The 20,752-nt window shown below is 45.1% G+C and overlaps 1 protein-coding gene across 1 annotated transcript in view; it reads left to right on the top strand.

The window, feature by feature from the left end:
• The first annotated feature begins 1,826 nt into the window (after positions 1 to 1,826).
• The window catches only part of SSPN (sarcospan), a 19,504-nt gene continuing 578 nt past the window's right edge, over positions 1,827 to 20,752 (top strand). Inside the window, 2 exon segments of the mRNA XM_010186727.1 lie at positions 1,827 to 2,312; positions 15,518 to 15,604. Coding sequence (XP_010185029.1) covers positions 1,827 to 2,312; positions 15,518 to 15,604 — 573 coding nt within the window.

Consider the following 20,752-nt stretch of genomic DNA (forward strand, 5'->3'; position numbering starts at 1 on the left):
AAAGCATCTGAAATCACTTTGTTTCTAGTTTTCTTTCATACTTTCAGCAATATAAATAACCAAAGAGGATATTGCTTAACCGATAAAGCAAAGTGACATCATAATTTATTAATACAGAAGACACAGTTCATTGCTGTTAAATGCCATAAAGAGCTGGAAATAGAGTAGTTTCTCAGAAGGCATTGCCAATATGTCAAAGGAAAGATTTCCTTGATGCTATCTCAGCACACGTAAGATCCTCTCCGAGTACTTCAACTTTTTGCCTTTTCCCCCCTGAGCCACTCAGCAGCATTCAAGGGCAGCTTTGCTGGTGATTTCCCCCAACATCTGATGGCTTCCTGACTGCCCTACTCCTCCCAGGGCTTTGCTCCTGTCACTCGCTCAAACTTACTCCTCTTTGGGAAGGAAAATCTAAAAACTACAGAGCTAAACGTTGAGGACAGAAATGGCTGACCAGCCCATTTATGCCACTCCCGCTGATGTTGGTGGGACAGCAGCACAAGCCCATGTGTCCTCATGGCACCCCTGTGACCATGAGGACACAGAGCTGCACGCACCGAGGAGGAGTTTCAGCACTCTGCCATCCCCCATGCAGCTCCTGGCTGGTAGGAGGGCAATACATCAGGCTGCATGCACTCGGGCCTCGGGCCAGTGAAGCATTTAAGCACCTGCTTACCCCTAAGCTTTTGAGTAATTCCTCTGGCATGAGCTAAGCACAGGCATTGTGGCAGCCTCTCCCTTTCCACGGTCTTCCCTCGCAAGGACGGGTACACTGTGGCCTGGCTGAACACACGGCCACTGGCATCACCTCTGGCGCGGGACTGCTCACCACCCACTTCTTCTCACTTCCTCCCAGTCACAGGCCTGGTAGTCGCTGTCTGACTTTACAGACCACAGTCCTGCTGGCACCTCCGTGGGCGAGCCCCTGGGGAGTCCCGCCAGCGTCTGAGAGGGTCTGCCGGGGCCCCCCAGTGCTGGATTCGGACACAACAATTTTGGAGTATTCCAGGAAAAAAAACCCAACCAACAACCCACTTCTGTTTGTGTGCTGTCCCCAGGCACCAGCATGAGCCAATGTATGGACAAAGTGCAGTGACCACATGTCCACAGTGAGACGTTCCTCCCTAAGTGAGGTAACATAAGCCATCTTCCTAGTACTGATAACTTGCCGCCCTGGAAACTCACTGAGCAGACTTTCAGCTCCATGCACTACTAGTACCTGTGCATAAACACCCATCCTCATCGCTGGTCTCTGTCTGCTTCAGCATAAAACGAGCCTAGCTGTGCTTTTGCAGCTGTGGGGAAGAGACAGCATACCTTTCAGCTCCCCAGGTTATTAATTTGGATTTTTATTCGTGCCAATTTCATGCTTCCCATACACGTAGTCAGCTCCCTCCCTCTGAAATGCACCTATTTAATCTGATTCATATAAAACGTGACTGTTGTATACACGGTGCTGTGTGGGTTCACCGAGTTATGCTCAGTGTGCCAGTGATCCCCAGGGGAGCCGTGGTGTGATGAGCTCCTACCTGCCCGCTCAGTGTGCACCGAGCTTGATCGCTCCTGGCTCCCCGGTGAGACAGATTTCGTCAGCTGGCAACACAGCCTTGCTTCCTGCTCTTTGCCTGCCCGACTCCTCCACAAACACGCACACGCATGTGCGCTCACACCTCTGTAGCCGTGTCAGCATGCGTGCTCAGCCGTGTGTGCCCAGCCAGCCCCCGTGTTGAGCCGGCGCCTGCACGTTGGCAGTGCGCTACCCCCCTTGAATCCCCCTCTTCTCTGGGCTATATGTGGCATTTTGAAGCTCTGACAATCTGCTCCAAATGTTTTCCATATTTGTTCAGCCTCCTTGATTCAAATACCAGGAACAACTCAGCCAGCACAAAGCGAAGCTTTGGGGGGCAAAAAAACTCACACTCCCGTCAGTGCGTGCACACACACACGCACGTGAAAACCTAAAGTTCATTGGCATGGGAAAGGAGGAGAAGAAGCAACCCCAGCACAGCATGTCCCTGAATAACCAGAGCCAGACAGGGAAGGCGCCCGAAGGGGAGAAAAGCACCGACTCAAGCAAGACGCAGGAGTCCACGATGAAGAAGAATAAGAAGCAGAAGCAGAAGAAAGCCAAGGGGGATCCCAAAACTGGCCGGGAGGAGGAATCCCACACTTGTTGTGGCTGCCGTTTCCCGCTGCTGTTTGCTTTGCTGCAGCTGGCATTAGGCACCTCTGTAACAGTGCTGGGCTTCCTTATGGCAGGCATCAGTTCTTCTCTGCTAGTCAGAGACACTCCATATTGGGCTGGGATAATTGTAAGCATAAAGTCTGTTTCTCCATAAAGTGCCTTTGCCAACATTAATGCAAGCTGCATGACGCTCCACTTTAGACTAACCAACTGCATGCCCAACACCATTTGAATTATGCTAACTATAAATATTCCTGGGATTAAATATCTAGGTATGCTATCCCAAGGAAACTGCTCCTTGCAGAATAACATGATCTTCATATTTTTCCTTGAAATACTCAACGGACCTTAAATAAAATACAGGGTTGTTGTTCACTGATGTATGTATTAGCTTGTGCTTTGCAGTGAACTCCTGCCTGGTGATGCTGGAAAAAAATGATTACTTACACTGCCTTCCCTCTTTCCCCACAAAACCATAACAATCAGGTTTTAGAAGTGAGAGCATAACTCTGTAACTCGCAACTTTTAGCCTGGTGCGTTGGTAGTAGTAAGAGGAGAGAAATGGCTGTCTTTTACCTTCCTCGCTGTACTGCATTGAAGAACCGCTGTGATTTAACCCCTTTTCCTGCCTGCTGCTTCCCAGCTTCTCCCCCACGGAAGGGAGGGAATGCAGGTGGCCATGGGGAGGGGGACGGTGCTGGCAAATGGGTAAAACATAGCAGGGAGAGGGAGCCTGTCCCAGGGCCCGCCAGCAGCTCCCGTCAAGTCACATGCAGTTTTGAGTCACACGGGCAGGCGGGGACGGGTAAAGGGCAGGGTCCTGCCGGGTGTAAATAGGAGGCATCGCTGGTGGGGAAGCATGGGTTGGGCACTGGCTGCCCCTGCAGAGCTGGGGAGGAGATGTGGGGGTCTCGGTGCCATGTGCAGTGGGCCCCACTTGGCTGTGTGCTCGGTTTGTCTGTGGGGAGGCAAGGTCAATGATCACGAGCCTGGGATGTGCCATGGATGTGCCGTGGATGCAATTTAGTATGAAGGTTTTTTTCCCTAGGCAGCAGGCTCCAGGAAAATATATGCTGATAAGTTAGTACTGTTTTGGGTGCTGATAGACTGTAAGAACTCCTTGCAAATACATTTGTGTCTGAGTACTTTAAAGAAAAGATTTCTTGATGTGCTAAACAGCTATGGAAGGTTTTCCCATAGGTGTAATTCCTTGCCAGTTGAAGGATTATCTGAACACCTAAACTGCTTGGGGGTGGCTGTATTAATCCTGCTAGGTGACCCTCCAAAGAGTGGGAAGAAAAGGGCCTAAGCTCCCAAAGGACGAGCTCCTCTTACTCACCTCAGCCTTCTCGTTTCTATTCCGAACAACGAGGTATCTCAGGGTTAAGTGATGTTTCATGGGGTGAGAGCTTGCCCTAGCTCAGGAGAACTTCCTCTTGGGGTTTTCGCTGTTACAAGCCAGGGGGGAGTATGGATGATAAAATAGCAGCATGTGACATTTTCACTCCTCCTGTTTATTTTGGGGATTTTGGAGGTCAGATATTTCTTTTCCAGGCAGCACTTGTAGTATTTGAAAAAGCTTTGAAATAGCTTTTTCAGTAGAAAAAGATGACACACAAAGGCTGAGGAAAAAGTGAGCTGGACTGAACTAGTGTACAGTGAGGGATGTGAGAAAAGCCACAGAAGCAGCCCCTAGCCCATGTGAATGTCATCAGTGTCCAGACAGCATCGATCTGAGACATCCACATATTCCTGATCTCCCTTGTGGAGACCTGAAACCCCACCAAAGTCACTACTTTCTGAAGGCCAAGCTCTAACCTCTCTCATTTGTAGCGGCAGCCACCAGCAGTAGTGACATTTAGATGCCCACATGAAGCAAAACTCAATAACTTTCAGAGTATCCCCCTGAAAACCAGGCAAAACTCGCTGTGTGCATTCCTGAGCTAATCCTAAATGGCTTTTGGTGTACCCCTGCTTTCCTTAAGGATGATGGCAGGGACCACATGCTGCAGGGGGACACAGCCAGGCAGGCTCTTGGAAAGCTTCATTGCTCTCCCATGTGCTCAGCCAAAAGCAGAGGGGAAAGAGGGATCTGACCATGCCCAGCGGTCAGATGCTGGCAGAGAGGATGGTAAAAGGAAAACCTGTGCTAGAAAGGAGATGTGGAGGTGGTGGCAGTGCAGTCCCAGAGCCTCCCAGCAGGAGAGCACACACGGAGCGCTGGCTGTGGCCAACGCACCACAGGAGTGATGCAGAGCAGGTATCTGAGGGGCAGAAAGCAGGAGGTACAACATGATGCTGCATTTACTTTGTTCCTGTGCTGCAATGTCTCCCTGGAGGTGTTTGGTGCCCACAGGGACATCAGATGGAGAAGGCCAGGAGCTGCTGAGCTGGAGTTTCTGTGTGTGTGGATCAGAGGGTACTGCTGGTTGAGCTGTGACAGGAGGCGTGCTGAGGACCACCCTCCAGGGAGCTGGGAGGAAGCTGTTTCGCAAAGGAGGACCCTTCGCTAGGACATCCTATGTGTGGCTGGATGTCCTTTGGGCTCGCTCTTGGGCTGCTGTGGGAGGCTTCATGGAGGGCACATAGGTAGGGGATGGACAACCCATGTGCCACTTGAAAACAAACCTTGTGGCAGAAAGTGACTTCCCGAAACTCATTTATTTGCACAGAAATGAGCAACAGAAGAGAAAGATGTGATGTAAGATACCAGAGCATATTTGTTTTAGTAGCATCCCACTCAAGTGCTCTTTTTAAAGGACTTGATTAGTTTTCAGAATCAAGAACTTAAAAAATCTATTATCGAGACCTTTTTAGCAACATTAGAGATAATGAGCGAAGCTCATTCCTAGTGTTACTCCTTTGGAATTACACCAGGGCTGGATTTCACCCCATGGCTGTTAATGCAGGATGACAGAAAAATGAAGGAAAATTGCTAATGTGTTAAATAGACCCTGATTGATTGAAATAATTTTTTTTCTTTTTTATTAGTGGTAAAATGGTGACACCGTTCCTTGATGAAAATCAAGTGCTTTAATGCATTAGCATGAATGAAAAGGAACTTATTTAGAGAAGCAACCAGAGTAAAATGCTACCGAGGAAAACCAAACCATGCAAGGCAGTCTGAATTAAACCAGTTCAAAACTTGACCTTCTAGGATTGTGAGGATAATGCAAGCCAGGGATTGGGGTCACCATCCTATGGAATAAATGTGGCCAGCAATCTGCTGATGGGGAGTGGAGGAGGCCCCCTGACATCCCAGAATGGTGCCTGGGCATCAGCCCTTCCCTCCTGCAGCTCCTGCAGAAGGAAATGGTAACAGCTTGCATTGCATCAGAAGTCTTTCACCAAGAAACCCAGTTAAAACCTACCAGTTTGAAATGTATTTCACCCGAAATCTGTGGGGCATTAGTCAGAAACCAAAGCAAAGGTTTACAGACAGAAACCACGGAGCCTATGTGATTTACCGCTTCTGCTTCAGCTTTAATAACCTATTCCCTGTAAAATGCCTCCGCTGCATTGCTAGGGACAGGCAAATAAATGCAATTAAAACCAGTGAGGGTGGTGTTCATTTCACCTACCCATAGCCATTTATAGTGGTTCAGGTCTGAAACATTTGCTCAGCTCCACTGCAAGACCTGTCCTGAGCACCCAAAACTGCAGGCTGGACCGCCTCAGCAGTCTTTTCCTTCTTGCTGTTTTGAAGGAGCTTGGACAAACTCTTCACAAATCCACCCAGAAGCGCAGGGCTTTATTTTTTTTTTCTGTGTCTTGCTACTGACTTGCTGCTTAGCTTTGGGAAAGTCACTTAACCTTGGTAAGACTTTTTTATTTTCCCTGTAAAGTGGGGTTAATAATGGCTATCTGTCACCCCATTGCTTTGAGATCCTTGGATGAAAAGTGCTGCAGAAGCAGTAGATATTAATGGTATCCTTTTCATTCTCTTTCATTAGCTTGTGGCCTTTTGACACCCCAAAGAAGAAACAATGTATTTCTCCTTGAAAAATCTGCTCTTTAGTTTGTTTCCACTGTGATCAAAAGTAGAGAGTGTCAAGAGTTTTTGCAGGAAAGCTCCCTTTCAGTAGCCCCATTTTGCAGACTCAGGCAGTTAAGAAAGTTATAGAAATGTTCATCAAAATTTATTATCCAAGGTGTTTATTATTTCTGTTGTAAAGTTATTTTAAATCCATAGATATGTATGGCTGTACATAAAATTGGGATTTTAAAAAACATTTTTTAAAAAAACTATTTCTCAGAAGGCTCAAGGCAGCAACTGTGGCTCCAGCTGTCATTTATTTTATTGCAAAAATTGTAACAAAAGATCTGCCACAGGCCAAGTGCCCCAGCCCAGGAGCTGTGATGCTTCTCCCTGCTCAGAGTCTTCAGGGCCACATCTCCCAGGTGTTTCCCCAGGCCAGAGGGTCCCTGAGCTTTACCCAAGGGGCAGCTGTGCCTTGTTGTCTTTTAGCTGCACTGCTCAAGCATTGGCTTCTCTGATGTGAGGCTTTGTGGTGCAAAAGATAAGCAGATTTTTATCTGAAAAAGCAATTTAATTATTCTTCATTTACCTGGGGTCAGAAATATTTATGTCTCTTCGAGTTTTCATACCTTTTTTTGAAGACTCTTTAAAAAAAATAAGCCAAAACCTTCACCAAGGGAGACAAATCCTTTGCTTTGAGCAGCTCAGGGACAAGGATAGGCAAGACACAGGGTCCCACGATGGCTAGAAAACCCAGCTGTGAGGGACATTTTGCAGGAGATGAGGGACAAGAGCAAGCGTGTTGCATGACAGCATCAGGGAGCGGTGCAAGACAACCCGTCCATACAACAGGGCTGAAGGAGTTTGAGTTTGCCTGATTTTCACGCTTCAGAGATGTTTTGATGGTTATTTCAACGTGGGTAGCAAACAGCCAAGACTGTCTCCCAGTGCTGTGTATCCCTATCAGATGCTGATAATTGAGATGTTTGCTTAATTGTTGGACTTCTGTGCACGAGTCTGACTCAGGCAGTGGGTCTTGCCACTGACTCAGCACGTGCTTATGAGCTGGCAAATCTGAGGGCCAAAATTGATGGCGCTGCCTGTAACAGACAGTGCTGACCCAGCCTCTGCCTCATCACCTTGTCAGGGTCAGTGTTTGAGGCTGATATTTGGGGCTGGAAGGGCAGGAAGGCAGAGTGAGAAGCTCCCCACACCCAGCATCCCTCTTTGGCTTGTACAGCTCTCGATAAAGTTGCTTTGGCATCCCCCCGTTCCCAGGGAAGTAGCGGGGCCCCTAAATTAAGCTGGACTTTTGAAATGGTAGAAGGTGGCAATTTTCTGATTTTCATCCTGAAGATGGGTACAGTGGTGGTGGCCTGTATAACTGTTAAGGACAAGCTTTAAAAGATTGCTGTGAGATGCATGCTGAAGGGATAAAGTGTTGTATACAGCTGTTTGGGGATAAAAGTGCTGTGCTATGAAGTGATATAAATTAGAATTTGGGTTCAAGCATGCTTTGATCATTAGCTGGGGTTGGCTGGACCCATGCTCCTCTGGACCAGAAGGAGTTTGCTGTACCCGTAGCTGTTCCTGTGATGCAGATGGTTTTCCCAGCTCACTGTAACAAAGCAATTCAAAGGTCACGTTGTCTCTGTCAATTTCCCCACAGATGAGGCTCTGTAGATATATCTACCTAAAAGCCTTTCTGCAGATGGTCTCTTGCATGATAAAATGAGGCAAACCATACAGGTAAACCTCTGTCAGTCTCCTTGCCTTTCTCTTTCCGGATCCTCCCACCTGCTGGATGTAACATTTGTTCATGAGGATGGACACTCCGGCTGCATGGTGGTGGCCCAGCCAAACATCAGACAATCGCTTTATGTGTGAGGCAACCTTTTTATCTTCCTAGAGAGGGTCAATAATTAGGAAGCATCCCCAGCTAGAGTGAGAGGCAACCAATCCCCTTCCATATTGATATGGGAGATGACTGACTATTTAAAAACTCCTGAAATGTGTTCTCTTTTAAAGCCTGAAAGGAAAGAGACACTTTCTTGTTAGCCCTGGCCCCTTGCTGGCTTTTTTTTTTGTTGTTGCTTTTGACACCTTTTCCTGCAGCAATTGTGGAGGTGGCTTTCAGGCAGGCTTTACCTCCTATACAGCCTTGCTGGGTTTTTAACTTTTACTTGTTATTAGGGAAACCGATTTCAATTTTTAATAAAAGGTGACACTTAAAAACCGGTGCCATCAAAGCAGCTAATGGAAATTATAGTCATGCAGGCATCCATTTTTTTATACAAGCTAGCTTCAATTAGCCATGGGCAAACATCAAAAGGTTTGAGGGAGGACTGCCTTCAAGAAGAGCCTCCAAGTTTAGGTGTTTAATTGAAACTTCTCCAAAATATGTGAAACTCTGGATAGTATGCAACGAGGTACGCTGCATGAAATATGCTATGGTGAGGTTTCTGGAGCTTACCTATAGCCATATATTTATGTAGCACCAGAGCTGTATTCTTCAGAGGCCTCTGCCATTAAATCTCAGGATTTTTTGATAGTAGTTATGCATTGATGCCTGGTTAGCTGAAATCCATACTTTTATTTTGATCAAGTACAAAGTGGAAAACTTCTATGGGAAAAAATGTTGAAATGTTCTGAAAGAATGGTTTGGGAAGGTAGCTGCACACCAGAGGTCTGTGTGATACCTGGTCAAGTGCTGATCTAATCCTGGACACCTTCCATGGTTTAGCCCCATTGCCTATCTATATCCTCAAGGGGAAGGAAGGAGGAAAACAGAGTTCCTGACTGGATTGTGTCTGTGCAAAAAGCCTAGGTAAGATTTGGAGAGGGAGATTGTTCAAACAGGTTTCCTCAGCCTAGTTAGCTTTTGACTGTAGAGATGATAGCTTTCCATAGCTACACGGTCATTGGCACATCTCAAACGGTGAGTTGTGTTCATGTAGCCCTCTTAGCCATGCTACACTTCTCACATTGCAAATCACTGCTGGCTCTGGGACCTTTTAATGTTTGGGGTTTTTTTTTTGTTCCCCTAGGCTTTTGATGGCCCAACACCATATTTCTGACTTAACAGCCATAATGAACTGCTGCTGCAGCTCCTGGCATTGGAAGCCTTGGCAGTGCTTTGCCAAGGGAATTAAATCTCACCACAGCACAAGTGACCATTTTCATTGCTGAGCAACTGACCTAAACAGTGAAGATCATTACAGAAAAGATATGGTTTCATTTGATTATGATCTTCTTGCAGGGTTTTGATTACTTTACAGATTTTAAAAGAAATTTGTGTAACTGTCATGGTGTTATTACATGGTTTGAAGGGACCTGTAGTAAAGACATCATTATTTTATTCTGTAGGTGGGACAGGGATGGTCAGTTATCGTGGAGTTTTATGGCTGTTAAGAGAATTATTTCCTAGATGACGATGGCCTTTGCCTGCCACCACAATATACATGTTTATCTTTATTATTGCAGCTATTATTTCTGGAAGTACTTTATATGCAACTAGGCTGTCCTTACGTCTAACAAGAAATCTATAAGAGGAAAAACCATTAAGGCACAATACATCTGTGTGGCAGACTGGTTTCTTTTACATGTGGTAGAGAGACCCAGGCTGACCCAAGGCTGATGAAAGCTGGCAGTGAAAGCTGCCTGTAGCACCTGCTTTTGTTGACATTTCCTCAAACCTCATAAAGCTAATGAACACCAGTGTCACTGTCTGCAGCAGCCTATACAGATGTCTGGCAGCAGAGATAATCCTGGTTCATAATGGCAAAGCCAACAGGAACATTTTCTTCCTTGCATCAAAGTCTGTGTCCCGTGGGATTGTTAAACAGTGGATAACGTGGCCTCTCCAAACGAGTGGAGAGGAGCTAAGCCTTGCCATAACTGATAAGGCAGGTGAGCTGTCAGACCAAATATCACCTCTGAGGGTTAGCCAGTGACTTCAGAGATAGCTGTAAGACATAACTCCTTTACCCTTGTCCCTACAGACAGGAAGTCTTGAAGTGGGCAACTATGAAATAACTTGTCCATAATGAAAATTTCTTCCTAATTCTGTTAATAGCAGTTTTCCCCCTGAAGTTTGAGAGATTACATTCTTATTGAAAAGGAACAGTTCACCAGTGGGTCTCAGCAATGTCACGTGGCATTGCACCGTCTATATTTGAGACATATTGTCCTTCAACATGTTTGCTTTCTGCCCCGAATGCTGTGGCAGAAGATTCTTGCTAATGAGCTCCCATATAAAGCGAGGATGAGTTATGCTCTGTCCTTGTGAGCGTTTGCAGCATTTGTCTTGTGCTGTGGTGTAGGCCCAAGATGTTTCTTTGAACCAGGTTTTTGCCTCCTTCCTTCATGTCTTGGTGGATGCTTCCAGCTCTCCCAAATTAGCAGCCTCACGTGCCAGGATTTCCAAGATGCTCTGGATAGGAAGCACTTTGCTGGAGAAAACCACCTATTCTAGACCAACACTCAAGCTAAAATTGTAGCAATAACAAAAGAAAACCAGGTTTCACAAATATACAAAGGAGAGATGCAGGGAGATTAGAGCAATCTGTGGTTTTGAAATCTGTGGAAATAAAGCAAACCACATTAATATGACAGTGAACAAAGATAATGAATGCAAACCACAGTGTTCATATTTCCCCCAATTCTGTCTATTACAGAACCATCTTCATCACTACCGTGGGGTGTCCTTGTGTCGCTCGTACACCTTGTGCTTGATCCTTGCAGGACCAGGCATGAGTGAGCTGCAGGGAGGTGAGGATGAGGAGAGCAGCTCCCTTGCCCTGAGCCTCACAATCCTCACTGGGTGGCAATGTCTGCGAGCTTTGTCCAAACACTCTTCTGCATTGTCACCCGGGTTTGTTCCTGTCAGGTTGGCTAGTGCAGGAGGATGCTGGCACTGTGCTGGGTGGAATGTCAGCCTGCTGTGCTTTGGTGACAGCTGGAGCTCTTCAGCACAACAAGATCAGCTAAAGTGAAGCTGGCAGTGAGGGATTTCAGGTACACAAAGATTGAGATTGATCTTCTTCTTTACTGCTTGAGTTCTGCTTTTAAGATGATCAAGATCTGTAAAGGCATGCTCTTTGCAAGTGCCACATGTGTGTTGTGGTACAGTTGCAGCCTCGCTGTTGAACCATCTATTTTGCAGCAGTGTGTGAGGCTCCAAGCTGTGAAGAACACCCAGTTGTGCTGAGCCTGGGTGCATGCTCAGACAGAGCTGGTTTGCCAAAGTCCTGAAAAGCCAATGGCTGCAGGCTGGATCTCTGTGGGTGCAGGGATCCTCATGGGTGAATCAACTGGAACCCACTTCTAAATGTGGTTCGAATCAGGTCCTGTTCCTGCCAAAATCTATCGGATCAGTTCTCACAACAGGCCCTAAGCCTCTTCGGGGTGCTGGCAACCCAGAAAATGTCTATTTCTATTTTGATTGTGGTTTAAAAAATATTAATACTTAAGTCACTTTTCAGGCTTGAGACCTTCCTGCCCAGTGGAACAAAAGTCTACTACTTTCTGCTAAAAAGAAATAGTACTGAAACTTTTTTAGTGCATAAACTTTTAAGTTTTTCAGCCAGCTCTAGTAAACAGCTGTTTTCCCTGCATTGTGAACTGGTGGGCTTCACAGGGTATGCCTTAACCAAAATTAAATCTGTACCCTTCCTAAATACATCTGTATCACATTTGGGTCTTTTTCTGGACAACACTTTTCTAAATTTAAATTCTTTCCTTGGATAACCTTTCACATAATTACCTCTTCAGCAAAGTGTGTGTTAGTCCGCCTTGAATAATTTGAAATATAGGATATTGAAATAAGCTTGAGTTGAAATTTGCTCAGCATAGACATGCGTATTTCTAGATTTCCAGATAACAGTTACAAGAGCTGATCTAATTAACTGCTATTCTGCAGCTCTTACAGAATCTATTTTATTTGTATAACAAATGCATATTGATTGGTGGCCAGCAAGTGCTAAAGCAAGTTCAATTGCATTTTATATTGTGTGCTTAGTCAATACAGCATGGGAAATGTATGCTTCATGCTGGGATATTGCAATGGCTATTGAAGCACTAGGATGCAGGATTACCTAATGCTACTTAGCAATCAGCATCAACAGCATCCATAACGCGCCTGCTATAATGCAGCTGTCTTAGTCACTTAGCGAGTCCTAACGAATATTTACCAGAGGATTTTTATAGTTATTTTATTACGGTTCACAGGTATAAGTCAAAACTGATCTATTAATAATGTATAAAATAGAAGCATAAAGCTGCTTTCTGTATAAATGTTCCACACTTCGGTGTGCTCCAATGAGTGAATTCACCTTTAAAGAAGCGAAATGTAAAACTTATATGGGTCATAATTCTCAGTAACATTAATTTTTACCATCACTTACAAAAATACACATCTCTGGTTAAAAAATGTTGGTATATTGTTATAAAAGAAATACTTAGGCTTTCTGAAACATCCTGGCTGAGACTTGCCAGAATCCCAACCCAGTGTCATCTTTTATAAATATCTCTCTACAAATGTGGCTCTTCAAGTATCCCTGAGTATATTATTTAAATCCCAGAGGAACTTTAGAAAGTGTGTGCAGGAATGGAAATCCTTTTAAACGATAGTCTTTTGTATGGGAAGCTTTCTGAAGAGGGAGGTCTGATCCTGCCGTGCTGAAAGCCAGCAGAGTCTTTTGCAGAAGTTGTATGAGACAGTTGATGGTAGAGAGAAAATTCCATCATTGGTATCTGGCTCTGCACTTGGAAATGAATGCAGCTCTGTCAGCCTTCTGTGGGAAAACGGGAATGGGCGAGCGGGCACAGTCCCATGATGTCTCATGGGAGTAACCTGGAGGCAAAGCTGACCCTTGGTTTGTGCAATTGTAAATGCCCACTAGTGTGGCTGAAGCAAAACAAATTGGATCTTTTGCTCATAAGAAGCTCCTTCAGCACCAGATTCTGAAAATACTTAGGTCTAGCTTTGACATGAGCAGCCCTTTTGATTTTACATGAATTTAGGGATGTAATATTAAGAGAGTATATTTCAGCTTTTTTTTTTTTAAGTTCTTGCTGCAGGTTCTTTCCTTCAGCCACTACTGCCACTGGAGGAGTTTATCATTTGGATATTACTTGAGATACGATTTCCTTAAGATTTAAGTTTTATGGCCATGTTAATTGAATTAAAAGATTAATATACAGTGGAAGGGACCAAGGACATAGGCGATTAATCCTGAGAAATAAAACATAGTTGAGTAGCATAGAAGCACTATAGGACAAAAAAAAACTATGCAGCACTGAAGGACCTTTGACAAGAAAGGTTGCTTTTTCCCCCGACAAGCCTGTCAGCTGTGGCTGTCAACAATAAAAAGAAGAAAACAAATAAATTGGAGGCCGTGTGTAAGTCATAGGACCAGAGTATAAATACACATGACATGAAAAGGAGTAAATAATACTGACGCTTTCTTTAGAAATGTTCTGAGGCAATACTTCCTATTCATGTCCTACTGAAATGACATGAAATAAAACTTTATGGGAAAAAGCGTTATTAATCACACAGGTTCTTGAGGGACATAACTATCCGTGTGTTGAGAGGCACTTTTCCTTTACAGGGCTGCTGTCTAGTGCCTTACACCAACAATGCAGATATAAAGAAAAATTTGATATTTTATCCATCAGACCATAAAAGAAATGTGTTTAACCATTGCTGCCTAAAAGGACAGTTACGTATTTTTCACTGCAGGTCAAGCAGTCCCCTATGGAGCTGGAAATCTGGATGTGAACAGCACTGCCATAGCAAGTAGGCGAGGATGGGGCCATGAAGGAGCCCCGTACTGCTGCAGGCATTTCCAGGGTGTAGTCCCACCCCTGAGCAGAGACAACTCGCACCCCTGTGTGGCCTGAGAAGGCAAATCCCACTGCTCTGGGAAAGCAGAAAGCCTCAAATTAATGAGAAGTCTTCAAAACCCCCGAAGTAAAATGAAGGGGGGGAAAAAATTCAAATTCTCACTGTAGTCACTGGGAATTTAATAGCTGTCATTTATAATCAAGATGCTCCTAGCAAAGAGGCCAAAGCTCGCTGCTGGCCCTGTGTGAAGACAAGCCTCAGCACCTTTGAAAGCGCGCTGACTCATCTCAGCTAAGGTCCCCATTAAGGCTCATCACACCTGGACCTTTCTTAAAGGTGTGACATGAAGTGGCATTTAAAAAAGTGTGCGTGCCATTGGCTCACCTGTTTTTCCAAGGCAACCCAAACACGCACGGATTCCCCCAAGTGTAGCTCCAGCCACCGACAATGCCCTCTCCCTCTGCGAGCACATCCAGGACTCCTCGCATCCTGTGATCCAACCATGGTAGCTCCAGGGCTACCACAGGGACCTCTCATCAGGTGTCTGGGGACCCGGCTCCTCTTGTCCAGGTGTGAGAGAAGCTGCCAGAAAGCGGCAGTCCAGTTGCAGAGCTGTGGCTCCTGTGTCCTCCTGTGACTTCTGCTCGCTGGTCCCCCAAAAACATGGGAGAGGAAGGCACTTGACTGGAGTGTTTAGCACCATGGGGGTGCCCAGATAACACTGTTTTAAAAAGGTAACTATTTATTTGGCTAGCTCCTCAGAGCTCCTTACATGGCTGGAAAATACCTACCAGTGAATATCTGCTCCTGCAAATAAATCTCAGTCTTCAGAATTGATAATAAAGACAGCTAAATGAATAATAAAGTGTATAAATACTTTTTCCATTACCATTAACCATCAGCAATTACTGCCATGGGGCTAAAATGCAGTGTCAGATGCAGAGGAGATGTCTTCTTTGGTGAGGTGTTCACTCTAGGAGAAAAAAAGGAGGAAAACCTCTGCTCTGAAGTGTGCTGCTCCTTACCCAGCGGCAGCTATGGTTACAGATTTACAACCTGTACTGGTGACATAAAAAACTTGTCAGCATCCAGTGGTATGAAGGATGGTGCTTTTGGGGCTTGCAAGCCCGACTTTGTAATTGTTCTACTCCTTTTTTTACTTAGTTACATGGACAAAACCTCAAAACGCATCCTGGAGGCTATTGCAGGGCTGTGTCTTTGCAGGTCTGATTTTAAAAGTCCCTCTGAGTAAGATTTTTGTGCCTTCGTGCCTGTAAAGTAAAGGTTAAAGCAGTGTTCTCCTCACAAGCACGTTGACACATATGAGGCTCTTACATGCACGGCTGTAGCCCCTACTCAGACGACTTGGCTTACACATTGCTCCTTGAACTACAGTCCTGCTAGCACAGAAAGGTGTTTTGGCTTGAAAAAAGTTATTTTTGTGGGGTTTTTATTTGTTTGTTTGTTTTTAATTTGGACATATTCTAAATCTCTCTCCTTGCAGGTCTGTGTGATATCCTTAGTGGGATTTGTTATGCTTTGTATTTCCTACCAACCTGATGAGAAGACGTGTGTGCAGTTCACAGTAAAGGTACCTTGACTTTTAAAAAAAAATTTCTTTTTCTTCTCATGTCATTAATGATAATCAGAAAAGTTGATACTGGGGGTATTTTTAAGACAACATGAAAAGAAGTGAAAATGCATCTGAAATGCAAGAATTATTTTCTGGTATTTTCCAGGCAGCTCAGGAAGAAACTGTAGCCTATGAAGGGGAAACTCTAATAACAGATATTTCAAATCAGAGCAACATATCTTTTTATTTGCTGTGTTTTAAGAATATCAAAGAGATTCAGATCAACAAAGCTGGAGTAATTTGGGAAGTGTTCAGTGAAAGATTGGAAGTTACTGATTAAGTGGAGATACTGATAGAGAGCTGGGTAAGAAGTAGGGTGGCATATAATGGGGTCCTCTTAAAGATTTAATTTTTAATGTGTTCTAAGAGGCACCTCAGCATCTTCCTAGCAGTTTTGCTCCTCATCAGGAAATAAGAAACTGCGTGGGCACAGGCAAACTAAAAACTGTGGCTGGAAATCTTTACCTGCCTGCCTCCATGGTCAGGTAGAGAGCCACTGTAGCTGAGCACCGCAGCCGTGTCAGCACACAGTGCCTTGTGTCAGTCGTGGGCAGAAGCGAAGACAGGGAAGCATTAGCAAACCATGGGGACAGCCATTCTTCCAGAATGCCTTTCCCATCTGAGGATCACAAGAGAGGCGCAGAAGCCATGCATCATGCCCCGCCTCGGTCCCCAAAACTGTGCTTTGTTGACACTGGTAAACGACTAGAAGAGAAAGGCTGAGAATGCTTGTTCCAGATGGGTCGTTTTTAACACCATTTTTCTGGGCTGTTTTTCCTTATTATTGTAATTTGCAGGGCTCTTAATTTTTTGCAGACACATAATAACCAAGAAAAATACCAACACAAGCAACACAAAATAACAGTAATTATTAACTGAAAAAGGCAGAAGGAAATCAAATGCAAGGAGCGGCTTTTTGAAACCTGGCATTCATCCTCCCTTAGAAATTAGGCCCCGGTGTGTCTTTTGTGCCTCTCTCAAGCTTCTCCTGTACTTACATAAAGAAAAGGAGAAGAAGAACAATTGTTTCTACCCTCTGATTGCCTTTACATTCTCGTCCTGTCACCTTTACACCCCCAAGTAAGCGTTATGGCTGCCTGGGGAGCTGCTGGGCTGGGTAGGAGCTGCCACACCAGGCTTTTTATTGCTTGTCCTGCAGCATTAAAATTGAACTTGGCATGTGAGCAGGAAGGGAGTCATCCCTCGTGGTGGGAACGGCATGTTGGGCTGGGCAGCTCAGATGTCTCTGCCACCCGTAGCAACACCACCCACTCTGGCAGTGATGAACATGAGCCATCGCTCCTGCAAGAAAGCAAACATTTTTAAAGTGCTCTCCAGGCGATGTAAAATGGGTCATTCCTCATCACCTGGCAGAATTAGAGCTGAAGTCTCCCTTGAAAGACTTCTGGTTCAGTCAATAGCCCATGGACTGTTAATCCTCCCCAAAATCCACCTTCCTGGCATTTCCTATTGCAGTATGCCACAAAACTCCATCACTCCCAGGCTGCTGGCCTCTCCTTTTCCACGTATCCCATGTGCCCCCTTTCTCACTGCCTGTCCAGAGCAACAGCTTCTGCCTGTAGGGCACATACTTATTTTAAGCAAAGTAGGAGCTAAGAGTCTGCTACAGGGCTTTGATCACACAGAACTCATCTAAGTCTCCAGTTATCACTTCTCAGATCTTCAAATATCAGTTAAAGGCTGTCTCTGAACAAAAAAATGAACATTAGCTATTCAGTGACGAGGCTGAATATGAATAATTGCAATCATGAGACAAAGCTGAGCTGCTGGGGTCGTTCTCTCCTCCTCAGGGGCCTGATGCTTTATCCAGCACCACAGTTGGGTTCAGCCCTCTCTGTCCTCCTGGGGACTTGCTCCCCAGCCCAGGCCCTGCCCTCACCGCTGGTGACTGGTGTCCACTGAAGCTGCTGAGCATCACACTACAAGAAAATTTGGTTGAGCTTTCCTGAAGTTCAGTAAGCACCCCAGCATCCCTTGCGTGGCTTGAGGGTCACTTTGGGAAGAGAACCACACACACAAAGGCCTGGGGGATTTTAGTCAATGACCACTACAAGTTACTTGCTCAGAGTGGGAAGCAGGAGGAGACCCGTGCAGTTCTCTCTGCCTTCCTCGCTCTCGACAGCTGCTTCTTTCATTTCACACTTGTGTGAGTCCTGTATCCTGTTAAAAAAGGAGGTGTTAGAACTGCTTTTGGCAGAAGTCCCTTCCTGAAACTACCACAGGTATCCACAGCACCCCATGTGTCCAAGAGAAAGGGAGACCACCATCAAAGGGAGGGTGGCTTTGCCCTTCAGGGGGACAATGGTGAGTCCCAGGTTGAATTTCTGCCACTGCCCTATCTCTGCATCTCAGGAAGTGTGCTCTGCAGTATGGCAAAGCAGCAAGCACAGCTGTTACCCATGGTTTTAATAGGGGAGATCCTCTCCCTTTGCAAAAACAAAACAAAACAAAACAAAACAAAACAAAACAAAACAGGAAAGAGATCTCCTGTGGACTTCCTGGGCTATCTGCTAATATTTGGCAGATCACTCACTGTGGTCTTCATCATGGCATCTCCCATGGTAGCGTGACACCCTCTACTCCTGTCCGCCCAGTCCCAGCAGCCCACGCCGAGACACACACTGTGGTTCCTATTCCCTGCATGGCCACCACCGCCTTCAAAAGGGGTGCACATCTGCAAACCCTTCTGGTTTCACCTCTGATAACTGTGAGAAGCCTTCTCCATGAGGAACTTGATCCATCCTAGGTTACTGATTTTCTTTTTGGCGCAGAGCAAAACTATCGCTGGTAAATATTGCTAAAATGTTTCTTCCTCTCATGAGGAACCCAAAGGAGGATGAGCTGCCATGCTCTGACCTCATCGTATGCTGCCTTTCTCCACTTCCCTTTTCTCCTTCTAATTAAACACCAATCGCAGTGCCTATCTCTCTGAGGCTGTTAAAAAACACTTTTTCAGTGGCAAGTTCTGGTTCCTGGGCAGAGCTCACTGCGCGGTTGTATTTGCGATGTTGAAGTGGCCTCCAGGTCTGCCATGTGATTAATCTGCTGATGGGATCTCAGCACTTGCTGTCTTGTACTCCCTCGCAGGCTGTATTTGCATTTGCCTCACCTTTGACATTTGGAAATGTGTTCATTTTCAGCAGCTCTCAGAGAGATTCCTCTGCAAACATCTTGTGAGAATAATAAGCTATTTGGAAATTGCCCTATGTCCCCATGCATCTCTGCTAGCCTCTGAGGATTGCTGTAAGAACTGCCCATGTATACAAATTCTGAGATTTCCTTCCCTTTAGGCACACAACAGGCAAATTCTTCCTTACTGTACCTGGGGTGTAGCTTAGGCTGTGGTTTTCATGCTATTTTGTCCTGACTTTGGATAGAAGTTGGCAGTTAAATAAAATACCTGTCAAGGGAGAATCAGGCACGTCATGCAGTCTTGGCTTAATATCTCATTTATAAGGGAGGCCCGAGTCTGTCTTCTGCTGTTCTGAATCCAGGGATTTCCAGACAGTCCACTGGGACTTCTGCATAGCAGAACAACTTTCATCCTTCAGAGAAGAGGAACGGTCATCAGTGTTTGTCCATATTCCCCATCAAACATATTTGCACCGGCTTTTAAAGTAATGCCATCGGCTTCTGAATTACCACATCTTTGTTTGGAGGGGGTCCATAAGTCAGCAGCACTCTCTTCTATGTGCTTTATAGAAGGAGGTGGCCCTATTTTCCCACTTCACCTCTCCCACGGACCTTTACCTTGAAGGCTACAGGGGTAAAGTAATTACATTTAATAAGAGCCACCCTCATTTTGAAGCTCCCCTTGTTTTAAGACTGCAGGGAAAGTCATTAAATTTAATAGTAGCCAAGTCTTGGAAATTAAGATCTTGCCGTTCAAATTCAGTGATTTGTGGGAGAAAATGTATATAGTGCTTTAAGATCTGTAATAAGCCCAAATATTTTTCTTTCAAGCTGGCAACTGAATAGGAAGATTGATTCACACTGTAGATATAAGACAAATATACCAGGAGTGTGAATTTTATCAAGACATACATACTTGGAGTTTCAAGGTCATAAAAAATGCTTTCATATTGATAGTTTGCTTGCAGTATTGGGGTTAAGAGAGAGAGAGAGAGAGAAGCTGCAGTCTAAAATAACAGTTTCCTAGTGATGCCATGTGTCTGACAGATAAGACACTACGAAAAATAAATGTTTTTACAGTGCTGAACAGAACAAAAAATGCTATTTTGGCTAAACACAGAATATGATTTTAATATACATTCACACATATTTTGCATGCTGCACAGCAACTGCCAGTTCCAGCTATCAAAAGCAAGGGAAGTCCACGTGCTCTGGTATCCCAAGGTCTCAGGTGAAACCCAGAGTGACAAAGGCTCCAAATTGCTGCCAGTTTCCATGTGTTTGTGGGGGTGGATTCTGCACAGCTACCCTTGATAAAAGCCACCCTATTTTAAAGCTGCCACTGGTGTAAGGAGTAGTGGAGTCATAAGGAGACCCTTGTCCTTCTCATGCCATAGCACTGGGAAATGAAAGGCGCTCTGCTTTTTCACACCTTTGAAAAACTTCTCCATGTTTATGGGGCAAGTTTTGAAAAAAGAGTGAGCACAGCATGCACTTTCTCATGGAGATTTGCATTCCCACTCCTCAGTAGAATCTAGTAAGCAAGCAGGCTGGCTGCATTCACAGTGTCACAAGCGGGAGATCAGCCACCTCACTGCCTGATTTGCAAGTATAAATCAGATTTGTTTGGGCATGCAAACCAAGAGCTGGGAATAACACATGAGCAAAATTTCAAAAACACGTACTTCTCAGTGCAGCCTGGGATAAGATGTCAGCCCAAGCCCCAGTTTGCTCAGCTCTGCTTCAAGGCAACTGCATGAGTTTATCTCAGCTGATGGCTATAGGTCTAACCAATGCAGGTACAATGGTAGAGGAAGATGCTCCCTCCCTCTCTATAAAGCTTCTGTTTGTATAGAGACACAAGTTCCTTGGTGCTCTCATCAGGTCTCAAAATTGCAAGGCAATAGTCATATAAAATATGCAGGACAGAATAGCTAGTTCCTGAGATGACCT

The sequence above is a fragment of the Mesitornis unicolor genome, unplaced genomic scaffold, assembly GCF_000695765.1.
Source record: "Mesitornis unicolor isolate BGI_N332 unplaced genomic scaffold, ASM69576v1 scaffold1786, whole genome shotgun sequence".
Lineage (NCBI taxonomy): Eukaryota > Metazoa > Chordata > Aves > Mesitornithiformes > Mesitornithidae > Mesitornis > Mesitornis unicolor.